This window comes from Carcharhinus amblyrhynchos, chromosome 25, assembly GCF_965287045.1.
Source record: "Carcharhinus amblyrhynchos chromosome 25, sCarAmb.v2.hapA, whole genome shotgun sequence".
Lineage (NCBI taxonomy): Eukaryota > Metazoa > Chordata > Chondrichthyes > Carcharhiniformes > Carcharhinidae > Carcharhinus > Carcharhinus amblyrhynchos.
In genome coordinates, this window is record NC_137348.1 from 27,385,419 (window position 1) to 27,412,594 (window position 27,176).

Consider the following 27,176-nt stretch of genomic DNA (forward strand, 5'->3'; position numbering starts at 1 on the left):
CCCGCCACCAAACCTGCAGCGGGCTGGACAGGAGGAATCTACCTGGGGACTCCAACAGATAATGGAACGCAATACTTTCTATCAGATACAACTTGCCCCTTCAAAAAATATAAATCAACTGGCTGCACTAATGTGAGATATAACATTTTGAAATAATCATATGCTTGGTCCACCTTCTGAAAATTCAGATTGCTCACTGATGATCAAGTCATTAACCGTTAAATAATTACTTCATTCTATCCTCTGTGAATCATGACCATTTTTCTCCAACAATATTACAACAGCAGTCTATCAATCAGTGACGTTTTAGTTCCAGTTGCATCCAAACATTAAAGCTGAGTCAATCTCTCATGACGTTACAGCAGGAAACTATTCTGAGTGCAAATATTCAGCGATAGGGCTGAGGTACCCAGCATTTTCAAATACAAAGTACCAATCGCTCTTAAGATGCCACAGCCTTGCAGCAAACTTCAACGTGGGAATGTTGAAGTTCCCACAAAGTTGAATGTTGAATGTTGAATGTTGAAGTTCCCTCAAAGCTCCTAATAGGAACCATCTCGTACAAGCGTCTGCGCAGGTTTCCTCCGGGTGCTCCGGTTTCCTCCCACAGTCCAAAGATGTGTGGGTTAAGTGCACCATTGGCCATGCTAAATTGCCCCTTAGTGTCCTGGGATGTGTAGGTTAGAGGGATTAGTGGGGTAACTATGTGGGGTTACGGGGATACGGCCTAGGTAGGATTGTTGTCAGTGTAGACTCGATGGGCTGAATGGCCTCTTTCTGCACTGTAGAAATTGTATGATTCTAAGTGGGCCACATGTTCCTTTGATCATCTGTATACTTACAGTCTGTGAAGAAGACGTGAGCTGCTCTGTACTTCGAGGATGGAGCATCCTTAAAGTCATTGATGAGTGCACGGACGGACTAGAAAGATAAAATTTCAATGAAATATCATTCGCTTTCAACAGAATTCACTACATTTCAACAAAAAACTCTTTGATTTAAATGGCTCTTGCACTATCTTTGCTGATCATTCTGTTAAGCAGATTATTACACGTGTAGAGTGAGGAGAAGTTCTATTAGAGATACAACTGTGTTGCTATTGACTCCTGGTCAACGAGCGAAGTAGTTTTCACGCAGTGCTGCATTGCACTTGGCCTGCTGATAGATTTTCTTGTTCTTCAACAACCATCATTTTGATCGACTGAACAGAGACAACCTGAAGTTTACAAGCCGGATCTAAATTGCGCCCAGATTTAGCACTTGGCATCAAAATGGTAAAATCGGGCCCTCTGACTCTAGACAAAGGTTAATTCTGATACATCTCTCACACCAAGTGTAAGCAATGAACCATGCACGGTAGCACAGTGGTTAGCACTGCGGCTTCACAGCTTCAGGGACCTGGGCTCGAATCCCAGCTTGGGTCACTGTCTATATGGAGTTTGCACATTCTCCTCGTGTCTGCGTGGGATCCTCCAGGTACTCTAGTTTCCTCCCACAGTCCAAAGACATGCGGGCTAGGTTGATTGGCCATGCTAAAATTGCCCTTTAGTGTCCTGAGGTGCGTAGGTTAGAGGGATTAGCGGGTAAAATATGTAGGGATATGGGGGTAGGGCCTGGGTGGGATTGTGGTCGGTGCAGACTCGATAGGCCGAAGGGCCTCTTTCTACACTGTAGGGTTTCTATGATTCTATGATTCAGTGGGCATCAGAGTTTCCAATAAATAGTCTTAATGTTCACTTGGGTTTGACAAATTGAATTCCCAATATTAACAGAGATTTTGATCCTTCTCATTCCCCAGAAATTTTGATCCTTCTCATTCCCCAGAACATTTGCAAATCCCATTTATCCACATTTTCTAATGTTTTCAAATTACTGTTTCAATGAAAGGAAATTCTGTGTTCTACTTCAGCCTCTGTAACATCACTCGTTTCCACTCCTACCTCAGTCCACCTACTCCGGAGGTCATTACCTTTGCCCTCATCGCTTCAAGCCTCAATATCTCCACAAGCTCCCGTTTACATCCTCCATTACCTTCAGCTCATTCAAAACTCCACTCTTATCCTATGCCATGTCCCACTTAACTATACAGTGTATTTTGCAGGGCTATATTAATTCCCAGTCACCCAAACTGAAAATGATCATTTTTATATTTAAATTCCTTCCAGATCCCTCTCTCTTTCTGTAACCTCCTCCTGTATTACATTCTCTCTAGTCTCTCCATTTCTCTTGCTCCAGACTCTTGTACCTCCCCTTACTTTTGCTATACCATAATTGGCTGTTCTTTCCTTGGCAGAGCAGGGCTGAATTTGCCTTTGTTCTGCTGCCACAGTTTCCTTCCTCAATACTTTGTATGTCCACCTCAAATACCCTCTGTCAAGCTCACCTCCCTGACTAAGCTTCCAATGTCTCATTCTTTGGCTCAAAATCCTTTCTACCTTATGCTTCTGTGAAATATGGTTGGATATTTTCCTATGTTACTGCTAACTGCCTCTGTGTCCCTTACTTCACAGATCTCCTTCGTACAGGCACTTTCAATTTATTTCATAAGTTTATCAAAGATTACATAACCAATGCAATGTGGCTTAACACCAGCATTCTTTTTTTTTAATTCGTGGGACTTGAGCGTTGCTGTCTGGCCAGTATTCATTGCCCATCCCTAGTTGCCCTTGAGAAGATGGTGGTGACCTGCCTTCTTGAATCGCTGCAGTCCATGTTCTGTGGGTTGACTCGCAATGCCGTTAGTGAGGGAATTCCAGGATTTTGATCCCACGACTGCGAAGGAATGGCAATATATTTCCTAGTTAGGTGGTGAGTGGCTTGGAGGGAACTTGCTGGTGGTGGTGTTCCCATGTATCTGCTGCCCTGTCCTTCTAGATGGAAGTGGTCATGGGTTTGGAAGATGTAGCTAAGGATCTTTAGTGAATTGCTGCAGTGTAGATAGTACACAGTGCTGCTACTGAGCGTTGGTGGTGGAGGGACTGAATGTTGATAAATGCAGTGCCAATCAAGCGGGCTGCTTTATCCTGGATGGTATCAAGCTTCTTGAATGTTGTTGGAGTTGCACCCATCCAGGCAAGTGGGGAGTATTTCATCACACTCCTGACTTGCAGATGGTAGATCAGCTTTGGGGAGTCAGGAGGTGAGTTACTCATGGTGATTTTATCAGTACAAGTACTCAATATACGTCATATAGTCTTATATCTCCAAAAGCTTCTCTAGGTTTGACTATGAATGCTTTGTAATCATTCAGAAACTAGTATTTCCATTGCCTTGGGCACATTTTATGCAATAGTTCAGTAGTTGGGCAAGAGACCTCATTACTTGGTATGAGCACTGACTTTGGCTGGTGACTGGCACTGAGCCAAGTCATTTGCCCTTTCACATGTCAAAGTAAATGTAGCAAATTTCAAAGTCATGCCAGCATGTCCTTTTTTTCAAATCTGTGAGATCAGTTAAAGCGCTGACTTACTTCTTCAGAGGGCGTGATGAGGTACACTGCTTCCAAACTGGGGAGTGGCTCTCTCCTTTTATTTATGTCCTCCACAACTTCACGTAACAGAACAAAGAGAGGTTCAAGTGAACAAAGGTTACAACGTGCAGAAAAAGCAGTTGGCTAAACATCTGAGCCTCATCCGACTACTCACAACCACCCCCGCAACAACACTACCCTTCCCCTCCCTTCCCCACCACCAACCCGGGTAAGAACTCGGCATGGACAAAAGTTAATTTGGGGTTTACTTAATTGTCAATCGAAATATGTATTTCCTATGGCTGGCACAGTGGCACAATGGTCGGCACTGCTGCCTCACAGCACCAGGGACCTGGGTTCAATTCCCAGCTTGGGTCACTGTCTGTATGGAGTTTGCACATTCTCCCCATGTCTGCATGGGTTTCCTTCAGGTGCTCCGGTTTCCTCCCACAATCTAAGGACGTGCGGGCTATCTGCATTGACCATGCTAAATTGCCCCTTAGTGTCCCAGGATGTATAGGTCAGAGGGATTAGCGGGATAAATGTGTGGGGTTATGGGGATAGGTGGAATTGTTGTCATTGTAGACTTGATGGGCCAAATGGCCTCCTCCTGCACTGTAGGGATTCTATGATTCTATAAAGGGTGCATTTTTCCCCCAACCTCAGACTGGACTGCACTCCTACAAAATAAATTATTTTGTCAGCCATGGCATTGAATCCAATTCTGGACACCATGTGTCTAGATGGATTTAAGGTATTAGATTCGGTGCAGAAAAGATTCACAAGTATGGTTAAAAGCAAATTACTGCGGATGCTGGAATCTGAAACCAAAACAGAAAATGCTGGAAAATCTCAGCAGGTCTAGCAGCATCTGTAAGGAGAAAAAAGAGCTGATGTTTCGAATCCAGATGACCCTTTGTCAAAGCTAAAAGGCATAGAAAGTGGCAGATACTTAGACTGCAGGGTGAACGAATGAAAGATGAGTCATAGCCACAAGAACAAAGGGAAAGGCTGCTAATGGCAGTCCTTGGAGACAATAAAAGGTGTGAATGGTCAAATGGCAGAGAAGCTGAAATCAGAGGGTGAGCTGTGACAGATGAACATGTGAGGGGAGGGGGGAGATGAGTGGGAGAGAGGTAAAATTTTAAAAAAGGAGGAAAGGGAAAGCAAAGGGAAGCAAATATGGTTCCTGGGATGAAGAAGTTGCACCATGTAAACAGATTGAGAAGCTGGGACTGTTCTCTTTGGATTAGAGTGGATTGAAGGGAGATCTGATAGAGATGTTCAAAGTCATGGTTCTAGTAGGTAGAGAGAAGCTGAACCCATTGGTGGAAGATTGAGAACCAAAGATTTAAGAAGAATGGCGACATGAGGAAAACCTTTATTTTTACATAGCAGGTGGTTAGAATCTGGAGTGCATGGCCTGAGAATACATTGGAGGCAGGTTCACTCAGGGCTTTCAAAGAGGGGTGGGATCATTATCTGAAAAGGAAACATTTGCAGGGTTATGAGGTGGTGAAGTAGGTGCGGGGGGAGGGGAAGCAACAGTGTGGCACTAGATGAATTGTCCTTGCAGAGAGCCAGTGCGGACACGATAGGCTGAATGGCCTCCTTCCGGGCAGCAATCATTCTGTGATCCTGTGACTGCATTAGAAACATTTCATCAGTTGCAGCTTTTGAAAGATTGGTTTGGTTGAACTTTGGAATTTCAATTATTTGCTTGCCAAAAAGGTTGCCCAGGCTTTGGGGTCGGGATGATGGTAAAACTAACAGCAAACCTGCGGAGTCTGCACGTGCGTAGTTAAATATGGAAATCCAGATATTGCTGTAAGTGACTTTCTGCTTCTTCAGAGGTTGCCCTGTTGAGGTCTCTGCAGACTGTAATCAATTCGATTGGCTGAGTTGCTTTCCAATCATTTACTTTTCACTCACAATAGAAGTTGTGGTGAAGCAGACATGTAACATTAAATTACCGGAATAATACCTGATCTACAAGGGTTACATTACAAGGAAATATCCCACAAACATCCCTGGAATTCTCTTGAACTTAGAAGGTTAAGGGATGACTTAATCCAAATTTTTAAGTGGAATAGATAAATTATTTCCACCAGTTAGGGAGTCTAGGATGAGGATGTTGTAGCCTAAGAACTAGAGCCAGACCTTTCAGGAGTAAAATTAGGAAGCTCTTCTGCAGTGCACACAACCAATGGAAGAAGTTTAGAAACTTCTTTCACAAGTGACTAATGAAGTTGGAGCAACAACTCATTTTAGTTCTGAGGTGAATAAAGTTTTGGTAACAAATCATACGGAGGAATCTGAAACAAAGGCTGGTACATGGCGGTCAGGTCTCAGGTCAGCCATGAACTCACTGATTGGCAAAATGGGCCCAAGGAGTTAAATGGCTCCTTCTGTTCCTTTGTACTTAGAAGGAACATGCCTTTCACAACCTCAGGATGTCCCAAAGGTCTTTCCAGTCGGTGAAGTCCTTTCGAAATAATGTAATGTAAGAATCGAGGTTCCCAATTTACACAGAGCAAGGTCTCCTAAAAAGCTAAGTGATAATGATGAGAGAATATGTGTGGGTGATGCTGCTGGAGGGTGAAATATTGCTGAAAGCAGAGGGGAGAACTCCCCTGCTGTCCGTCAAAATAGCATCACTGCATCTATTATACTCAGCTACAAGGGCAGCTGGGGCCCAGGTTTAATGTCTGATTCAGAAGAAAACATCTCCAATAGTGTAGCACCCCACAGGTACTTCACAAGAGAATCAGTCTAGATATTGACCGGAACTCTATCACCTTGCCTGTCACGGAATCGGCGCGGGCAACTGTCCAACAGTGGAAATTCCGGTCTCGCCCAAGCAAGGCTGTAAAAATCCCACCCGTTGTGTCCAGGTTTCTGGATGGGTCTTGGATGTGCAGCCTCCTGAATTAGAGTAGAACATCCTGTGGCTAAGTCATAGCTAATGCCTGAGGATTCCTGACTTATCCTGGAATGGACTGAAGCTTAAAATGACTAACTGTTGCTTCCTCGTTTCTCTGCGTGTTGTTGAGTTGGGTGAAGCTTTTAAATAAAGCTGTACTCTCAACCTCGCAGGACAGTTGCTAACTCTTAGGCAGGGTGGCACACATCTGGTGCAGGGATTTTCCAAATCATTTTTAAGGAAACACAAAATGTGGAAGCTCAGGTTTGCTCAGAAGTTGCAATTATCAAACTATCTTCATTAAAGGTGACTGCAAAGAACCCTGCTTCCAAAGCTACGGATGTCAACATGTCAAGGATGTTAACTGAAACACTCACTTGTGACGCCCTCTGTCATAATATCAGTCATCTTGCAACAGGATGACAGCATTCGCATGCTGAGCTGATCCACCACCAGCACCTAATAAAAGACACAAATACAATCAGCAGGTCAGTGTAAGCAGCACGGCGCATCATAAGTTCATAAGCTATAGAAGCCATTCGGCCCATCGAGTTCATTCCACCATTCGATCATGACTGATTTGCTTCTCATCCCCATTTTCCTGCCTTCTCCCCACAACCCTTCAACCCATTACCAATTAAAAATCTCTCTAACTTCTCCTTAAGCATCCACCACACTTTGGTGTAGTGAATTCCACAGATGCACAACCCTTTGGGAACAGTAGTTTCTCCTCAACTCTGTTTTAAATTAGCTACCCCTTATCCTAAGATTATGACCTCTCATCCTAGGATGCCCCAGCAGCAGGAGTATTTGTTCCATGTCTACTTTATCCATATCTTTTATCATCTTGTATACCTCAACTTGATCTCCCCTCATTCTTCTAAATTCCAGAGAGTATAGGCCTAAACTGTTGAATCTCTCTTCATCCGACAAACCCCCCAACCCCCGTCTCTGGAATCAATCTAGTGAACCACCGTGAAAGATTCTGCCCATCATATTAATCATTGAGCTGCCTTATAGCTTAGCTACTTATTTCGAATAAATGTTTGGCACAGAGTTGGTCATAGCAATTTGCTTCCCTCTGACATGTAGCACAGGTAAAACAGAGTTGAGACTTACTTATTCACAAGTGGAATACTTGGCACCATGCACGTGGGCCTTTGGTGAATCTTCTCTCACCATACAATGGTTAACAGCAACCAGGCAAAGGACCTACTCTCTATGAAATGCAGCACGGGCCAGCACAGCTCTCAGAATCATATTTAGTTCTGACACCCATTTACAATAAAGCTCACCTCTTTTTTCAGCAGAGCAGCTGTGACAAGTTATGAGCCCATTTATTTAATGCATTTTCTGACATCTACTGCAAACAATAACTCCAGCATTTCATAGCTCATTAAAATTAGAATTTGTTTCATAGAATTCCTAAAGTGCAGAAGGAGGCCATTCAGCCCATCAAGCCTACACCACCCACAATCCCACCCAGTGCCTATCCCCACAAGCCCATGCATTTATCCTAGCTAGTCCCCCTGACACTAAGGGACAGTTTAGCATGGTCAATCCGCCGAACCCACACTATGACTATGGGAGGAAACTGGAGCACCCGGAGGAAACCCACACAGACACAGGCAGCTGAGCTAACCAGGGCAAGCTCCACACAGACAGTGACCCAATTTGGGAATTGAACCCGGGTCCCTGGTACTGTGAGGCAGTAGTACTAACCACTGTGCCACCATGCTGGCCATTTCCATATTGTGCTGTTTCACATTAGATGCCTCCTCACACTTTGAAATCCAGTCCAGGTTCCTGGGGGTCTTCTTTCTCGCCCAATATCACATGGGGAACAATTGTTAGTTCTGCCTGTAGAGAATGCAACTTTCTAAACTCTTCCCTCTCTCAAGTTATTTGAATGGCTTGTACTGGCGAACAGATAAGTGAATTAAATAGGTTGCTCTTGCGGCCAGTCAAGAAAAAGAGGAATTTTCTCTTCCTTTCTCGTAAATTCCATCAGGATCCCAAATTGGATCAGAATGGAGTTCAGACATTGGGTAGAATTTTCCATTCCTGCCAACAGACAGAATCATAGCATATGTGGGCACTTAATTTTTGCGGGAGACAAAAAAAATCTATTCATAGAATCACTACAATGCAGAATGAGGCCAGCTGGTCCACCGAGCCTGCACCAACAACGATCCGACCTGACTAAGAGGTAATTTAATATGGCCATTTAACCTAACCCACACGTCTTTGGAATGTGAGGGAAAACCGGAGAACCCAGAGGAGACCCATGCAGACATGGGGTGGAACGTGTAGACTCCAGCAACACAGTCATCCAAGCCCTGAAAATGAATCCAGTTCTTTGGCGCTGTCAGGAAGCAGTGCTAACCATCGTGCCACGTGCCACCCAATGGCAGGATGAACTGTTGGGATTCTGTTCTCTTGATACACAGGGCAGGGTAAAGGCAGGATGGGCTTTCGAGCAAGCAACGTCAGGAACTCCATTTGCATACATCTCCACATGCTTATTAAAAGGCTACCTCATTGGAGTTACCTTCACCCTCAAAATTAAGTATCTCGCTTAATACTTAATTAAGTTTTACAGCTGTATATATGTGGTGGGCAGCTGGCAAACCTCACATCTTCCAATACTTTGAGGTCAGTAGGTGCTTCTTTAGCTTTTTTGGGCACCGCACATAACTTCACTCAGAGGGAAGAGTTTGGAAAGTTGCATTCTCCTCAAGGAGATCTAACAATTGTTTCCACATTGAAATTGGGTGAGAAAGAAGACAGGGTGCCAGAAGCTAAAGCTGTACCAAGGTTTGGCACAGAAGGCAGGCAGAAGGCAAAGGCTTCAAACGAGGAGGTGGGTAGGGTGGCATGAAGGGTGGATTTGGAAGGCACGCTAAGCTGGGAAGTGGGGGCGGGGGTCTGTCCAGAACAGTGCATGCTCTGCCGACCCACCGCCAAACTGGAATCATGTTGCCAATGCCGTGTGCCACCGGATTTAAACTCCAGAACGGGAGATGCCACTCATTGGTTCAGGCCCGAGTCAAATTTGGTCTTGGCTGACAAATTAACAATCAAACTTCACTTCTAAATCCCACTTGCCTCACTCCTGCAACTTCGTTGAAAGGAATTTTCTGAATTAATCTTCCAACCTCAGGAAAAAATTCCAGACTTTCTCAATATAAATCAGACCCTAACGATCAGCATAATCTCTTTTCTCTTTCCCATGTGCTTAAGTGGGCAAAGTCCTCAAAGTGTAGCCTGCTCTGGGCACAGTACAGTTTCACCATAATCTGTCCTGACTTGGACCTGGATATATTTACCCTTCTGTCTTGGATGAGTTGGTTTATTATTTTATTTATTTTATTGATTCCTGCTCTCCAGCTGTCAATTAAAATGAAACACCAGGAGATTAAGAACATCAGGAACTTGGGATGGGATTCTCTGGTCGCGCGCCCCAAGACCAGGAATTCCCACCTGAGGTCAACATCCCTTTGAAGGTCTGACAAATTATCTGTCCCATCCGTTACAACTCTAGCAGCGGGCAGGCTGGGAAATTTACGACCCAGGTGTGTAAACCTCTGCCCCTCATTTTCTCAGCTCTGCTCCTCCATACAAACATACGCAAATTTCAACAAGGAAAGGTCAGTTTGTCCATCTAAGCCTGCTTCATTGGACACTCCCATTCACAAAGCTGTGTAATCCTGAGGAGAATCCTTACTAAAATTCAAAGGCTAATTAGAGGATAAAAATTTGGATAATTCCTCTCTGATTAGTCGGCCCCACGCTCTGCCCCAATCAAAGCTGATACAGGAGGTAAAAACAGAAAATGCTGGAAAATCTCAGCAGGTCTAACAAGCATCTGTGGAGAGAGAATAGGGCCAACATTTTGAGTCTGGAAGACTCTTCGTTAGAGCGGCATGGTGGGACAATGGTTAGCATTGCTGCCTCAGAGCGCCAGGAACCCTGGTACAATTCTGGCCTTGGGTGACTGTCTGTGTGGAGGTTACACAGACTCCAGAGCATGTGAGCTCACTGATAAAATAGAATTCACCAATATACCCATTGTATGAAATAATTAATTGTATGAATGTAATTACATTGAATGCACCCAGGCAAGAGAAAGACTTGCTTCTACAGAATGGAGAATATTTTGTGCAGTTCATCTGGGTTTGGACCAGGTATTGGGCAGTTTCAAGGGGGCAGGGGAGTGAGCAGGGCCTATCGGGCTGGGGCCCACCGCCAGTCTGCACTTGGCAATGGCAGAGGGAGGGAGGCCAACGATCGAGGTTGGTCATCGGCGGTGGTGGGGAGAGGGGGGGGTAGGGGGTGGTGAGCTAGTCAGCCAGCCAGAGGGTGGGGGGGGGTGGGTGAGGTCGAGGCTGACCTGGACACATCCAGGTGGCCAGCGATCGGGGGAGGGCCGCCTGGGGGGAATCGGAGAGGCAATGTTACGGGGGTCGTGGGGCTGGTCAGTAACTGGGAGACCAGCAGTGCTGGGCTGCTGTGCATGCACCAATCTCAGTGCTGACAGATCGGCGCACGCGCAGTGGCCCACTCAGCTCTAAGCTTCTGGCCTCTCCAGCCAACCCGCCTGCCATCGAATTTGCAGAGTCAGCAATAGCCATTGCAAGCAGTGGCACTGCTGAGGCAGCCACCACTGGCCTTCTGATAGAGGTCGCAGCCCTTCATTATACAGCAGTCCAGGTGCTGGTCCCTGAATAGCTCGCGGCTGACAGCATGCTCCCCCGGGTCCCATCTACTGCCGAGAGAGGATCGTCAGTCCCATCAGTGAGGCACCCAGATCAGCTGCAACATTCATCCCCCACTGCCACATAAGCTGCACTGACTTCCCTGACGTCTCCTCCTCTATCCAGGTGAGAGTACATCTACAGCACTCTCAGCATTTATTACAGATCCAAATAATGGCTCACACACCCTTTCCTCCCATTTTAAAAGCTGAAATCAGATAAGCAGTCTCCAATCCAAGGGATTCTCTTGCAAGTTCCTCTTGCAAGTCGTTAAAAAAATGATCAAGGGACATAAGCAATCTTTTTGAGAACTGAATCGGATGTATGTCCCTAGTGTTGGCAATCTGATCTATTTTGAGGCTCTATCCAAGATAACATCCTTAATCGATTTTAATGTTTTTAATTTAGCAGCTATGTTGCCCAGCGACGTTGTTTATTAACATATTATCCCACTTGCCCCTTGAACAAAAAGCGTCAGTGTGGGGTGGATGCCCCATGAAATGGAAAAAGTCCTACCTTCCATTCTCCCTTCTTCTTCACCTTCTTGATGACATCGTTCATAATCTCTGCGATCAAAAAGAAACATCGATTAGCTTTCAAAACAAGCAGAGGGAGAATCTCAAATATCTAATGGAAGGTAACCTTCCCGCCTCAGCACAGCACAGGTAACTGTGATCTTGTTTGAATGTGCCTTAGTGTATGGACAACTCTTTATACGTTTCTCGCCATTTTCATTTTCACTGAGGTGACTGCACCTAAAATTTAGGCTCTATTTGATGACAAGCTTTATTGGGGACAGGTTGTTTTACATCTGCCACAAAATGTGAACAGCTAGCCTGTGATATGTGAGTGGTGGATTTGTTCCTTTTATAGACGACAGCTGGATTTTCACGGGACTGCCAAGTACTAGCGCCTTTCATTCCAAAGTGAACTCCAAAGTGCTTAGTGGCAACGGATAACATTTGAAGGACATGCAATTTTACCATGCGGATAGTCGGACGGACAACTTGTACACTGGAATGTCCCACAGACAGCCATTGAGACGGAAGACCAGATAACTTGTGTTTGGAGGGAGGAATGTTGGCCAATGCACTTTATTTGAAAGGCAGCGTTCTCTGACTCAGCAACAGTCCCTCAGTGCTGAACTGGCGCATTATCCATGCATCGTGCACTCAAGTCTGGATCTGGGTTTGAAAGAGGTCAGAATGCTCCATCTGAGCCAAGCTATAGATAAACATAGATGTGTGAGGTTTATAAATATTTGTGTAAAATTGCATTCACAATTTCCATCAATGTGTAGAAAATCTTTGAAACATGGTAACATATCCTTACATTAGTGTAAAGATCAGCACACTCATTATAAAGCGTTTCCTGAGGAAGCGCCAAATGTTATTTTTATCTCAACAATAAAGTGAAGATGCATTTCACGGAGATTCGCATTAACGAGCTTTGCAATTGTGAAGCGTTGCAAAAATATTGGAGAGTCTCTAAAACATACACGGTCAACTGGATACAGTGCTCTATATCCAGGGCAACCTCCTCACATCAGTCATCACAGAATCCCTACAGAGCAAAAAGAGGCCATTCGGCCCATTGAGTCTGCACTGACAACAATCCCACACAGGCCCTATTCTCATAATCCAACACATTTACCCTGCTAATCCCCCGACACTAGGGTCAATTTAGCATGGCCAATCAACCTAACCTGCACATCTTTGGCCTTCATTGGGCCTGTCCCAGGAGTCAGAGCCCTGACCATGGAAATGCCACCCCACCGTGATGCGTTGGGCCAATTGGAGACTGCCTGTGAGCACCGGGGGGAGCAGTGGCTCCTGACAGTAATGCACCCGGCGGAGGCCTAAAATTGACAAGGCTCCCAGGCCACAGATGGGTGAGGGCAGGATGAGGGTCATGGGGAATAGGTCATCCATGAGGTGAGGGCTGGGGGAAGGTGCTGGATGCAAGTGTAGAGGTTAGCTTGCCTTTTGTCCCCCTCGGGAGGCCACTGGCAAACTGGGTGACCTTCCAGTGGTATGGGAAACCCACTCAAATTCAGGGAAAATCCCTGTGCCTCCAATAAACCCTGGTGAATGGTTTGTTATTGAGTCTCGTTAGCCAGCGGGCAGACTCAGCCCATTCCCACCACTAACTCACTGTGCCCACCACTAACTCAATAGGGGTCAATTTTCCTCTGGGTGGGAATGGTTCATGCAGCCTCCTCTGCAATTAGATGGGCCCAATCACCACCTAGCCCAACCCAGGGGGCTCCGATAAATTCAGCCGAATGCCCCACAACAGGCTGAGCCTCCGTGTGGGGAGGACCCTGCCTTTTGTTGTTTGAAGTCAGGTCGGAAATGTGTGTTTAACATTAGTATTTAAGACTTTGCTACAATAAACCAAGGTTTCCTCCATCGTATACCTCTAAAATTCTTTAACCCCCGCCCCAAAAAAAAACCTTTCTTGCTCAGTCAATTCCATGTTTATTGCTGCAACTTTAAAAATCTAATTTAAATTATTAATTCTGGTAAATCAGGATTAAATGGCCTGTCCTCACATACAATCAAGGAATCGATGGGTGCGCAGAGAAGGCAAATGAGTTGTGTGACATTACACCAGCTGCAATGGATAGTCTGGAAGGAACACTGATCATAAGGTCAACTTTAAAAGGGTGCTTAAAGGTGAGTTACGCCTTCTGGATGGAAGAATCGCTCCAAATAATGGGGAAGGTCAAACGTGGTGTTTACTGGAAATCTGATTATGTTCGTCTGGGCTTTGGGGGATCTGTAAGGCTCAGTAAGCTCTCACGTGAAGGAAGGAGGGTTTGTATTGTCACAACCGCAGAACTTCTCAGAGCACTTTACAGCCAGTGACTTACTCTCGACGTGCAGTCGCAGATTAATTAAATCGCATGCAAGAATTACAGGCAGCAGTGGAGAGCTGACAAGTTCTCAGCTTTAATGGTCAGAACACCTTAAGATGCAACTTCTCTCTTTCATTAGATGAATCTACGACCGTTTAAACCTTTTAGGCAATTCAGTGCTTTAACAGTTACACATCATAGCTTTTGTGAAGACGGTACATTAAGTTCTCTCTCTGTTCCTCATGCAAAGTACACCAGATTTAGGTTAGTTATTTTTATATTTCAGGTAACAGGTTAGGAGGTGGTGACTGTGGACACTTGAGAATTTAATTCTTTCACTACTTTCAGGGCACCGGTAGTAGAATCATAGGATTGTACAGTATAGAAGGAGGCCATTCAGGCCATCAATTATGTTCTGGCTCTTTTGGGGAGAAATCCATTCTCCCCCCACATTTTCCCCAAATCTCCGCAATTCTTTTCTTCGACTGTTCCCCATTGGGATTCTGCTATTGAATTTTGTCAGGTAATGCATTCTAAATCTTAACCATTCATTGGATAAAGAAACTTTTCCTCACATCATCTCCGATCTTTTAAACTTATGCCATCAGGTTACCAACTTTTTAGTCACTGGAAACAGTATTTTTAATCTTTCATAGGATGTTTGCGAATGGTTAGGCACAAAGAGAAAATGTTGGTGACGCCCAGAAAAAAGCTTATTCATGAGTGTCATGAGTAGGCTTACATTTACACTGCAATGAAGTTACTGTGAAAATCCCCATCGAGTCTGCACCGACCACAATCCCACCCAGTCCCTACCCCCATATCCCTACATATTTACCCGCTAATCCGTCTAACCTATACATCTCAGGACACTAAGGGGCAATTTTAGCATAGCCAATCAACCTAACCCGCACATCTTTGGAGTGTGGGAGGAAACCCACGCAGACATGAGGAGAATGTGCAAACTCCACACAGACAGCGACCTAAGCTGGAAATTGAACCCAGGTCCCTGGAGCTGTGAAGCAACAGTGCTAACCGCTGTGCTACCATGCCACCCTTAAGGTGAGTTAACATTTGAGATATGCACTCCTCGAGAAAACTCAGAGTCTTTGAGAATGTTTTTAATTAGAAGACAGCTTCAGATGGGCAGGAGGAGCAGCTTTGATGATGGGAGTTGCTGTTTTCCTCAGAACTCCGAATTCAGATGGGACTCAGTTTCCTCCGTAACCACAGTGACCACACTTCAACAGTACTTCAGTGGCTGTAAGGCACATTGGAACATTCAATGGCCATGTAAGGTGCACTTTAAGGGTGCTACTTATCACTCAACGAATAACCTCACAGCCCTGACTTAATGTCCTGGGGACATGGGTCCAAACCCACTATGGCTGTTCATGGAATTTAAATTCCATTGATAAAATTTGGAATATAAAAATAAACTAGCTATAATATGGTGACCATGAAACTGTCAAATATTGTAACATCCCACTGGTTCACCAATGTCCTTTAGGATAGGAAATCTGCCATCCTTACCTGGTCTGGTCTACGTGTGACTCCAGGCTCACGGCAATGTGGCTGATTCTTAACAGCCCTTTGAAATGACCGCGCAAAATAAAACTTTATTTATTAGTATCTCAAGTAGGCTTGCATTTACACTACAATGAAGTTACTGTGAAAATCCCCTAGTCGCCACACTCTGGCACCTGTTCAGATCAGTACACCTGACCAGCACATCTTTTGGACTCTGGGGGAAACCCATGCAGACATGGGGAGGATGTGCAGACTCCTCACAGATAGTGACCCAAGCCAGGAATCAAACCCAGGTCCCTGGCATTGTGAAGCAACAGTGTTAACCACTATGCCACCGTGCCACCCAATAAATACAATTCAAGGACAATTAAGGAAAGGTAATAAAGGATATCCACATTCCATGAAAGCATAAAGGAAACAAAATTGCAGGTCTTTTTTCCGCCCCAATTAGAGGCCCACAGGAATTAATTCTAAATGAATGTCTGCCTGTTGGCTGAGTGCTGAGGTGTTCGCTCACATTTGTTTTGCCTTCCTATGTGTTCAGCAAGATTCTGACTCAGTGTTTGCTGAACACCCTCATGAACAGGAAATGCGTAATTAATCTTAGCGTCGCTTCCAAAAGCCCTGACTTTTCTGTCAGTATCAGCAGCTTTTAGACCAGCTTTCCTTTCCAACTGCTTTTCCACCTATCTGTAAAGTGGAATCCAGTCCCAACACTGCCGTGACAGCTGCTGCAGGGAAGGGGGAGGTTCAATCTTCTCCCCAGCACAAGTCAAATTACTGGGCATCAGAAAATGGTTTTGAATGGATGGCAGTGGGCTGCTGTGAAGTATGGTCAGTGTGAACATGATTACTGATCCTGAAGCCCCCTTGGTAGCTCAGACTGGGGTCGTTTGACAATTGGACTAGTTAGGTAACTGCGACCAAGAGGTTGTCTTTCTAATCGTGGGGCTGGGGAGGGGAAATCTCAGCCAGCATTCACATTTGGAATCATTATCCTCGGAGATCTCTGCGTCGGCAGTCAGCAGCAAGTAAAAGAATTGACCCTTGACTGTATTCTTTCCCATTACTGAACAGCCGAGCCTCCAACACAAGCACCTGGAGGGCTAGAAGCAAGGCCCAAGGGCACTCTGAGTGCCTGCGTTTCAGGAGCTGAGAGGAGATAACTGGAATCATAAAAAATGCTTTTTGTTTTTAACAAGTACATATATGGCAGCGCAGTGGCAAAGGGGTTAGCACTGCTGCCTCACAGCGCCAAAGACCCAGGTTCGATTCCAGCCTTGGGTGACTGTGTGTAGAGTTTGCACATTACCCCCACATGTCTGCGTGTGGTTTCTCCGGGTGCTCTGGTTTCCTCACAGAGGCCAAAGATGTGTAGGTTAAGTGGATTGGCCATGGTTATTCTGAGGGTTTATGGGGATAGGGGTGGGCATTGTTACGCTCTTTCGGACAGTGGGTGCAGAATCGATTGACTGAATAGCGTCCTTCTGTAGGGGTTCTATGGTTGTAGAGATCTAGATATGAAAGGACAGAGGTTTTTCTGTAGCTACTTGTGTCCGAGCAGTTGTAAAGTCTTATTGTGGATTCTACGCCTTCTGTTGATAGAGTCCAAGTAAAAATAACATTGTAAAGTTAACAAATGGGCAAGACACGGGTCTTTCTATCTGGATTTGTCTGTCATGAATGAAGTTTGACTAGTTGGATACAGTTAATGATTAGTGTCTCAATGGTGTGATAGGAAAATGTATAGCAATTCCTGTAATCCCTTTCACCATTCTGCGATGGTTATTCCAATGTGTGTATTCGTCTGCATTTCTTTCTCGCTGACTCTAATCAGAGACCTGCTCTCCTCAGTTGTAATCCGAAGCTCAGAGAAAAAAGACGACAGGATTAAATCTAATTATAGAGGTAAAGACATGAGCTAGTTTCCTGATCTAAATCCTGGAGCAATGCTGTCTTGCGACAAAGAAATCCCCTCAAATCTCAGCTGAAACAACAACAGGAAATGAGACCACAAAATCGCCAGAGGACGAAAGTAGTCTTAATTAACTTTATTTTTAATGGAAAAAGGAAACTACAGCAGTGTTTAAAGCTTGATGGGGAACGTGGTGAAACAAATAAACATTTTTCTAATCATTTTTCTCAATTTCTTTAACATCCTCACTTTGTCTCTTCCATTCCTATTCATGATCATTTCCAAATTTTACTTGCCCCTCCCCCTACTTTTTTTTTATTCATTGTGTGCATCGCTGGCAAGGCCAGTCTTTAACACCATCCCTAACTGCCCTTGAACTGAATGCTTATTCGTCCATTTCAAAGGGCAGTTGAGAGTCAACCACATTGCTGTGGCTCTGGAGTCACATGTAGGCCACACCAGATAAAGACAGCAGATTTCCTTCCCGAAAGGACATCAGTGAACGGATGGGTTTTTCTGACAATTGACAATAGTTTCACGGTCACCAGAAGATTCTCAATTCCAGAATTTTTCCACGCTTGAATCTGCCATGATGGGATTCGAACCCAGGTTCCCAGAGCCCTAGATAAAAGTAAATTACTTCGGATGCTGGGATCTGAAACCAAAAGAGAAAATGCTGGAAATTCTGGCAGCACCTATCAGGAGAGATAAAAGATCTGACATTGAATCCAGGTGACCCTTTGTCAAAGCTTTGACGGAGGGTCATCTGGACTCGAAACGTCAGGGCTTGTCTCCCTTTACAGATGCTGCCAGACCTGTTGAGATTTTCCAGCATTTCCTCCTTTGGTCCCCAGAGCCCTACCCTGGGTCTCTGGATTACGAGCCCAGTGACAATGCCACTATATCACCGCCTCCCCAGTAATTTTGTTGCTTCATTTCAATTCCAAATGTAACCCAGCGGGGTGGACTTTTTTTATAAGTGAACCTTTTCTGTTGAAGGAAAACTGAGTAAATTTGAACTGAAACATCTGAAATATTCAGCCCTATTAATCAAACAATAATAACTGCAGTTTCTAATAGAGATAGAGATAGACAGCTTTTAATACACTAAAACATTCAAAGGTGCTTCATAGCAGCATTGCAAAACAAAGCTTAACATCAAGTCACACAAAAAGATACTGGAACACATCTCACAGCAATACATTCCTAACGTGAATACATATTGATGATGCTATAGCAAAGTACTACAGATGCAGACTTTGAAATGGAAAGTGAAAATACTCGAAATATTCAACAGAAATGGCCATACCTATGGAGGAGAGAGAAAGGGAGAGAGAGAGAAAGAATGTTTCAGGTTTGTGGTCATTGACCTGAAACAATCACTCTGTCAGTCTAACCACAGGTGCTGCCAAACCTACTGGCTAGTAGGTTCTAGAACATTCTGTTTCTCCTTATTGTATGAGGCTGCAACAGGCACATCATCGAAAGCATCCTTTCCGGGTGTATCACAGCTTGGTATAGCTCCTGCTCTGACCAAGACCGCAAGGAACTACAAAGAGGCGTGAAGGTAGCCAGTCCATCACGCAAACCAGCCTCCCATCCACTGACACTGTCCACACTTCCCACTGCCTCGGCAAAGCGGCCAGCATAACTAAAGACCTCGCGCACGCCAAACATTCTCTCTTCCACCTTCTTCTATTGAGAAAAAGGTACAAAAGTCTGAGATCATGTATCAACCGACTCAAGAACAGCTTCTTCCCTGCTGCCATCAGACTTTTGAATAGACCTACCTTACATTGAGTTGAACTTTCTTTATACCCTGGCTATGACAGTAACACTACATTCTGCACCCTCCCTGTTCCTACTCCCTTATGTACTCCATGAACAGTATGCTTTGTCTGTTTAGTATGCTGGAAATAGTACTTCTCACTGCATCCCAACACGTGATAATAATAAATCAAACCAAATCAAAACATCATCACTGAATCCTAAACAACACTAACATTTTTTTCTCCCACAACTAAACAAATCTTTGAAATGGGTCCAATCTTAGAAATACTTAAAAGTCACTGGAATTTCCTCAGAAGTGCAGCTGTAACACACAATTCCTCTTGCCTTCCAGTAAAAATTGACTTCGCAGCTGTTCATCTCACTCAAGGGGATAGCCCACTCTAATCCTTGTGCTATCAAACGTAGTGTCGCACTAGATCCAAATATTACACCCGATTCTGATTCCCACGCAGCTGTTCTCTGCAGTTTATTTGAACCTAATATTGTAGCTGATCCTTACTGTGAAATTACCCTGTGTTCACTTTACTTTGCAAACCGAACTGAAACGTACAAGATCCTGAAGCGGTTTGATAGCCTAGATGCTGAGAGATTGTTTCCAGTGGTTGGGGAATCTAAAACGTGATGGGGTGGTGGAGGAACACACAGTCCGGTTAAGGGGCTGATCACTCAGGACTGAGACAGGGAGGAATTGCTTCACTCAAAGTGTTGTGAATCTTTGGAATTCTCCATCCCAGAGAAATCTCACAACCGCAGGCTAAAGTATGATAGGTTTATTTGGAATCATGAGCTTTTGGAACGCTGCTTCTTCCTCAGGTGAGTGGGCCGCTCACCTGAGGTAGGAGCAGCGCTCTGAAAGCTTGTGATTCCATATAAATCTGTTGGGACTTTAACCCACCCCAGTCCAACGCCGGCATCTCCACATCATGGCTACCACAGAAAGTTATACATTCTCCATTACTGAATACATTTAAGGTTCAGAAAGGCAGATTTTTGGTGAAAGTACAGTTCTATCTGACCTCAAAATATCATCAATAGTTTATTCTGAGACAATTGAGTCTTTGCATTTTTTTTTGCTGTGTTTAATTTTCCTCCTTTTATTTAAAGGATTTTTCCTGCAACATAACTGATTCCACTGGTAAGTCAACTCATGGTTGTAAAACAGCCTGAGGTCATAAGAACATAAGAACATAAGAAATAGGAGCAGGAGTAGGCCATCTAGCCCTTCGAGCCTGCCCCGCCATTCACTGTACTGAATCTTTTTCAGCTTCTATTTCTGTAAGGGAAAGCTTTTGCTCTGATTCTCAAGGTTGAGAATTGGCCATACTTTGGGAAATTTCTGCAGTTTTGGCCTCCATTTTTAAAGGAAGGATGTACTTGTACTGAAGGCAGTAAAGCATAGGCTCTCCACATTGATCTCTGAGGGGGTTCATGGAATCATAGAATCCTACAATGTAGAAGGAGGCCATTTGGCCCATCAAGTCTGCATCGACCACAATCTCACCCAGGCCCTATCACCATAATCCCATGCATTTACCCTAGCTAGTCCCCTTGATACTAAGGGGCAATTTAGCACGGCCAATCCACTTAACCTGCACATCTTTGGACTGTAGGAAGAAACCGGAGCACCCGGAGGAAATCCACACAGATATGAGGAGAATGTGCAAACTCCACACAGACAGTGACCCAAGCCGGGAATCAAACCCGGGTCCCTGGCTCCATGAAGCAACAGTGCTTAACCACTGTGCCCACATATCCGATGATGAGAGGCTGAGTAATTTGCGTTTATATTCTCTGGCGTTTAGAAGAATGAAAGGGGACCTCACTAAGCCAAAAAAAAAATTCTGAAGGGGTTTTATAGGGTAGACACTGAGAGATTGTTTCCATTGGTTGTGGGATATAAAACATAGGGAACAGAAGACAGTCCCTGGATAAGGGACCAATCACTTAGGACTAAGATGGGGAGAAATGTTTCACTCAAAGAGTTATGAATCCTTGGAATTCTCTGTCCCAGAGAGTTATGGTGCTCCATCATTGAATACATGTGAGGCTCAGATAGATTTTGGGTCCCTTGGGGAATATGGAGAGGGGGCATTAAAGTGGAATTGAAGGCCCAGATCAACCATAATCATATTGAATGACAAAGCAGGGACCATATAGTCTACACTTGGCCCTTTCCTTGTATTTAATATACGACTCTGTGTAGGGAACTGAGCTCCTTGAGAATTGAGGTGGGGTTATCTGCACAGCAGGGAAGTACAACAGAGATGGACTTGCAGTGCAAGAAAATTGAGAAGGAGATGACGTGGGATATGATAATGTTGAGGATCTCAGAATGTGTGGTATTGGGTGAAGAATGACAAAGGCAATAGGTTTTCCTGAACACTTTCCCTCTCCTAAACTGTGATGATTGCTTTAATTAATTACTGATTCATAATTGCCAACTGCATTTGAAATAACCAAGGTGAGACTCCCAGCTCAATATTGGAAAAACCCTGTCAGGAATCTCACCCACACGCCTTCAGAAAAAAACTACAGATGTATTCCCACCCATGGCCAGAGAATAACTTTAATTTTAGTAATGACTCAAACAGATTTAAAGCCAATTTTTGTGTCATTGATTGAGAATGCAGCTACAGGCATTTGCTTAGAATTAAGAAGAATCACAGGATCCCTGCAGTACAGAAGGAGACCATTCAGCCCATCGAGCCTGCACTGACAACAATCCCACCCAGGCCTTATCCCCTGTTACCCCACATAGTTACCCTGCTATTCTACCTGTCACTTGAGGACAATTTAACAGGGCCAATCAACCTACCTGCACATCTTTGGAATGTGGGAGGAAACTAGAACACCAGGAGGAAACCCACGCAGACATTGGGAGGACATGCAAACCTTATATGGGCAGTTAGTCACCCAAGGCTGGCATTGAACCCGGTTTCCAGGCGCTGTGAGGCATTAGTGCTAACCATTGTGCCACGTGCTGCCCCATTGCTTCAGGCAAACTAGGGGATAAATGTGAGTGTGATTGTTGAGCAGCAGTAGGAAGGTGAGATGTGTACTAACATCTGGTTACTATCCAGTACATGTGTATTAACATCTGAAGTGCTTGGGAGCTTGAGAGTGATTCTGAAGGACATTTCTGCAGAAGCAATTATCTTCGAGATGATGCTGAGAGGACTCAAGACAATTGTAACGAATAAATACTTTTTACAAAGTGTGACTGATCAGCACAGTCAAACATAATGACAGTAAAGCAATGCAAGTAACCAAATGCATAGAAAGTGCATGTGGTATGTGACACTAAAACTCTTGTATCAGTGCTCCCTGATCCTTTTATCCCTCACACTATTTCCATGAAACAATCTTATCTCCACATATGGAATACCATCAAGGACTACAGAAGTATACTGCTGGTCGCAAAGATGTAGCATGCCTTGGTAAATGTAATACATGTCATGTATATTTCTACCTGAATTCTTACTACCTGCAATTTCTGACAACAGAATTTAATCATGAAATAAAAAATTATTCATTTATTATAATGTGTTTCTCTGGTAAAGCAACACAAGATTAAAGCCCAGTTGGTAAATTGTGATTGACTTTACAATAGGGTGGTACAGTGGTTAACACTGCTGCCTCACAGCGCCAGGATGTCAGGTTCGATTCCTGGCTTGGGTCATTGCCTGTGTGGAGTCTGTATATTCTCTCGTGTCTCTGGGTTTCCTTTGGGTGCTCCAGTTTCCTCCCACATTCTGAAACACATGCTGGTCAGGTGCACTAGCTATGCCAAATGCCCCCTTGTGTACCCGAGCAGGCGACTAGGGGATTTTTACACTAACTTCATTGCAGTATTAATGTAAGCCTACTCGTGACACTAATAAATAAACTTTTTGGTTCTTTGCAGTAGATAGTAACTTTGTATGATCACGCAAGGTGGGCGTGACTGGGATGTGGCTGTCCAGTTTACTTCCCTTCCACTGAACTCAGTGGAAATAAAAATCAGAAGAAATGTAAAGTGGGCAACCAATTCTCTATCACCCATTTTACACAACTACACCAAGTTAAAGTCTGCCACTTTAGAAAAAGACTTGAAAGTGAATGCATAAGCCACATGGTAAGGATTCACTCAGCTAAACACTCACTCTGTGGCTGCAGCACGAATCCATAGTGGCAGTCAATGATATTTGGCTGCATCAAGAACCTTCCAAAAATTTTAATACCAAGACAATGCCAGACAAGAACAATTGGACCATTGTACATTTCCAGATATTGTTGTCACCACCCTTTGGTTAAATTCGCAGAATCCACAGTTGGGTAGAACATTCCAGAAATGCACCAGATATCACTTCCACGAAGCAAGAATCTTGATCCACTTCAACGCAATTGGAACTTAACAAGGTTCAGTTGAAATGCCACAAGCCAAGATTAATACTGGCTGAAATTCTGCCCTCCCCACTTCAGAAAATGATAATGATTGCATCTCTGGCTTTGTATCTAATCTCACAATGGGATGTGCATCCATTTGCAAAGTCCCATATTGACATTGCTTCTGTGAGTTAGGGATAACTGAAGCAACTGATCTCCAAAAAAAAAATGAAATTCAGCTTTAATACATTAGCTTTCAGGAGGGAAGAAGTATCATACATTCTGTACACTTGATGCTGCTGCTCCATGCATTCCGTCCAGCTGAAGTATTTCAATGTGGTCTATGCAGTGATTTTGGCAGCAGTGCATGACTGTCGTTTTGGTCATCCAAACTCTTATTTTTAAATATTTTGTCCTCAGCATTGGTCAATGATGAAGGGGATAGTTCTGTGGTGTATAATGAATAATGTAAATATATATGTGCATCGATCACATCATAGAATGCAAACCAGATGGCCTGCTATCAACAGCTTTCTCAATGGTCATTGTAAGATTAAAAGGGGGATCTTTCCTGTAGTTAAAAGTGTAAGTTGCCTCCTCACATCGTGTTTTGTCAATGTTACTTGTTTATTTATTACAGTAAAAGACTTCAAACTTGAAATCTTGTTGTGTGATCATTACAGTCATTCACTGGAAACTCATCTTCATAGAGACCAATTATTTTTAGAAAGAAATTCATGTGGAATGCTACTCTGAAAGCGGAAGATATTATATTCACATTTTGTCCGTAAGTCAGTAAATTCTTTAGAACTGCCTGACTATACAAAAAAATTCAACTCACAAAAAGGAATATAGAGACACAGCATAGATTTACAGATTAAAAGTAAATTTACAATATCCCTTTAATTTTTTTTATTCATTTGTAAAACATAAGAACATAAGAAATAGGAGCAGGAGTAGGCCATCTAGCCCTTCGAGCCTGCCCCGCCATTCAATAAAATCATGGCTGATCTGAAGTGGATCAGTTCCACTTTCTACTTTCTCCCCATAACCCTTAATTCCCTTGTCTATCAGAAACCAATCTACCCATGACTTAAATATATTCAGCGAGGCAGCCTCCACCACTTCAATGGGCAGGGAATTCCAGAGACTCACCATCCTTTGAGTGAAGAAGTTCCTCCTCAACTCCGATCTAAACTGCACGCCCCCCCCCCCCCGCCTTATTTTGAGGCTGTGCCCTCTAGTTCTGCTATCCTTTCTAAGCAGGAAGTATCTCTCTACCTCTACCCTATCTAGCCCCTTCATTATCTTATATGTCTCTATAAGATCCCCCCTCAGCCTTCTAAACTCCAACAAGTACAGACCCAGTCTATTCAATCTCTCCTCATAGGCTAGCCCCCTCGTCTCTGGTATCTGCCTAGTGAACCTCCTCTGTAATCCCTCCAAGGCCAATATATCCTTCCGCAAATGCGGTGACCAAAACTGCACACAGTACCCCAGTTGCGGCCTCACCAGTGCCCTGTACAGTTGCAGCAAGACCTCCTTGGTTTTATATTCTATCCCCCTCGCTATAAAGGCCAACATTCCATTCGCCTTCTTGATCACCTGCTGTACTTGCAGACTGGGTTTTTGCGATTCATGCACAAGGACCCCCAGGTCCCTCTGCACCATAGCATGCTGCAGCTTTTTGCCCTTTAAATAATAATCCCTCCTACTATTATTTCTGCCAAAGTGGATAACCTCACATTTGCTAACATTATACTCCATCTGCCAGGTCCTCGCCCACTCACTCAGCCTATCTAGATCTCTCTGCAGACTTTCCGTGCCTTCCACGCAATTTGCTTTTCCACTCATCTTCGTGTCATCAGCAAATTTCGTTACCCTACACTCAGCCCCCTCCTCCAGATCGTCTATGTAAATGGTAAACAGTTGAGGCCCCAGCGGCACTCCACTAGTCACCAACTGCCAACCAGAATAGCACCCATTGATTCCAACTCTCTGCTTCCTATTAGACAACAATCCTCTATCCACACTAACACCTTACCCCCAACTCCGTGCACCCTAACCTTTTGCAGCAACCTCTTGTGAGGCACCTTATCAAACGCCTTCTGGAAATCTAAAAACACCACATCCACCGGTTCCCCTCTGTCTACCTCCCACCAGTAAAACATGCAAAACATGGGCATCACTAGCTGGCTGGCATTTATTGCCCACTCCTAGATGCCAGAGGGCAGTTGAGAGTCAGCCACATTGCTGTGGCTCTGGAGTCACATGTAGGCCAGACCAGGTAAGGATGGCAGATTTCCTCCCCTAAAGGACATGAGTGAACTAGATGGGTTGTTTCGACAATGGTCTCACGGTCATCAGTAGATTCTTAATTCCAGATCATTTTTATTGAATTCAAATTCCACCATCTGCCATGGTGGGATTCAAATCTGGGCCCACAGAACGTCAGCTGAGTTTCTGGAGTAATAATCTAGCAAAACTACCACTAGGCCATCACATTTATCTGCCCGTCCAGCTCAGTTGGTAGAACATGAGACTGTTAATCTCAGGGTTGTGGGTCAAAGCCCCACATTGGGCACCATTGTTTCTTTAAATAATTGGAACAGAGTTACTGCTTTGGTTTATGCAAATTTGTTTGCAATGTTTAGCAAAGAAGTGCCCCATGGAGCCAAAAATCAAAAGTAGATTTATTAGAAATGATCACAGATTTGTTTAGGTAATAGAAATAAGAGGAAATATTATAGGCAATTTCCTGTACCTCGTGCAAAATTTCAACAATGACATTCATGAAGTGCGTGAAAATAAAAAAACTGTTAAGAACATAAGAACATAAGAAATAGGAGCAGGAGTAGGCCATCTAGCCCTTCGAGCCTGCCCCACCATTCAATAAGATCATGGCTGATCTGTCATGGCTCAGTTCCACATTCCCGCCCTCTCCCCATAACCCTTAATCCCCTCTCTTATCAAAAACCCATCAACCCGCGTCTTAAAAATATTTAGCGAGGTAGCGTCCACCACTTCAACGGGCAGAGAATTCCAGAGATTCACCACCCTTTGAGTGAAGAAGTTCCTCCTCAACTCCGTTCTAAATCGCCCCCCCCCCTTTATCTTGAGGCTGTGCCCCCTCGTCCTATTATCCTTTCTGAGCGGGAAGAGTCTCTCCACCTCTATCCTATCCATCCCATTCATCATCTTATACGTCTCAATGAGATCTCCCCTCATTCTTCTAAACTCTAACGAGTACAAGCCTAGTTTATTCAGCATCTCCTCAGAGCTCAACCCCCTCAACTCCGGCATCAGCCTAGTAAACCTCCTCTGCACTCCCTCCAAGGCCAAAATATGTTCCTACAAAGTGTGTTCCTTTTTATCATTTCAGTCACAAGAAACCTTCATCAATTACTAGCGGGGTTACAAGGCAAAATGAAAATTATTCAGTAAGTGAACTTACTGTATGTTGTGCAGATTGAAACGTTATGTTAAATGGGAATTCCTTTTAACCATGAACTAATTTCACAGCGCTCCCTTTCTCAAGAGCTATGATGAGGAGGTGTGGGAGTTGG

The 27,176-nt window shown here is 44.2% G+C and overlaps 1 protein-coding gene across 3 annotated transcripts in view; it reads right to left on the reverse strand.

Moving 5' to 3' along the window:
• The window catches only part of stxbp1a (syntaxin binding protein 1a), a 118,295-nt gene that overhangs the window by 36,605 nt on the left and 54,514 nt on the right, over positions 1-27,176 (reverse strand). For all 3 annotated transcript variants that reach the window (XM_080212490.1, XM_080212492.1, XM_080212491.1), the window contains exons 2-5: positions 11,666-11,715; positions 6,770-6,851; positions 3,470-3,546; positions 843-921 (exon numbers count right to left, since the gene is read on the reverse strand). In XM_080212490.1, coding sequence (XP_080068616.1) covers positions 843-921; positions 3,470-3,546; positions 6,770-6,851; positions 11,666-11,715 — 288 coding nt within the window. The remainder of the gene's footprint in view (positions 1-842; positions 922-3,469; positions 3,547-6,769; positions 6,852-11,665; positions 11,716-27,176) is intronic.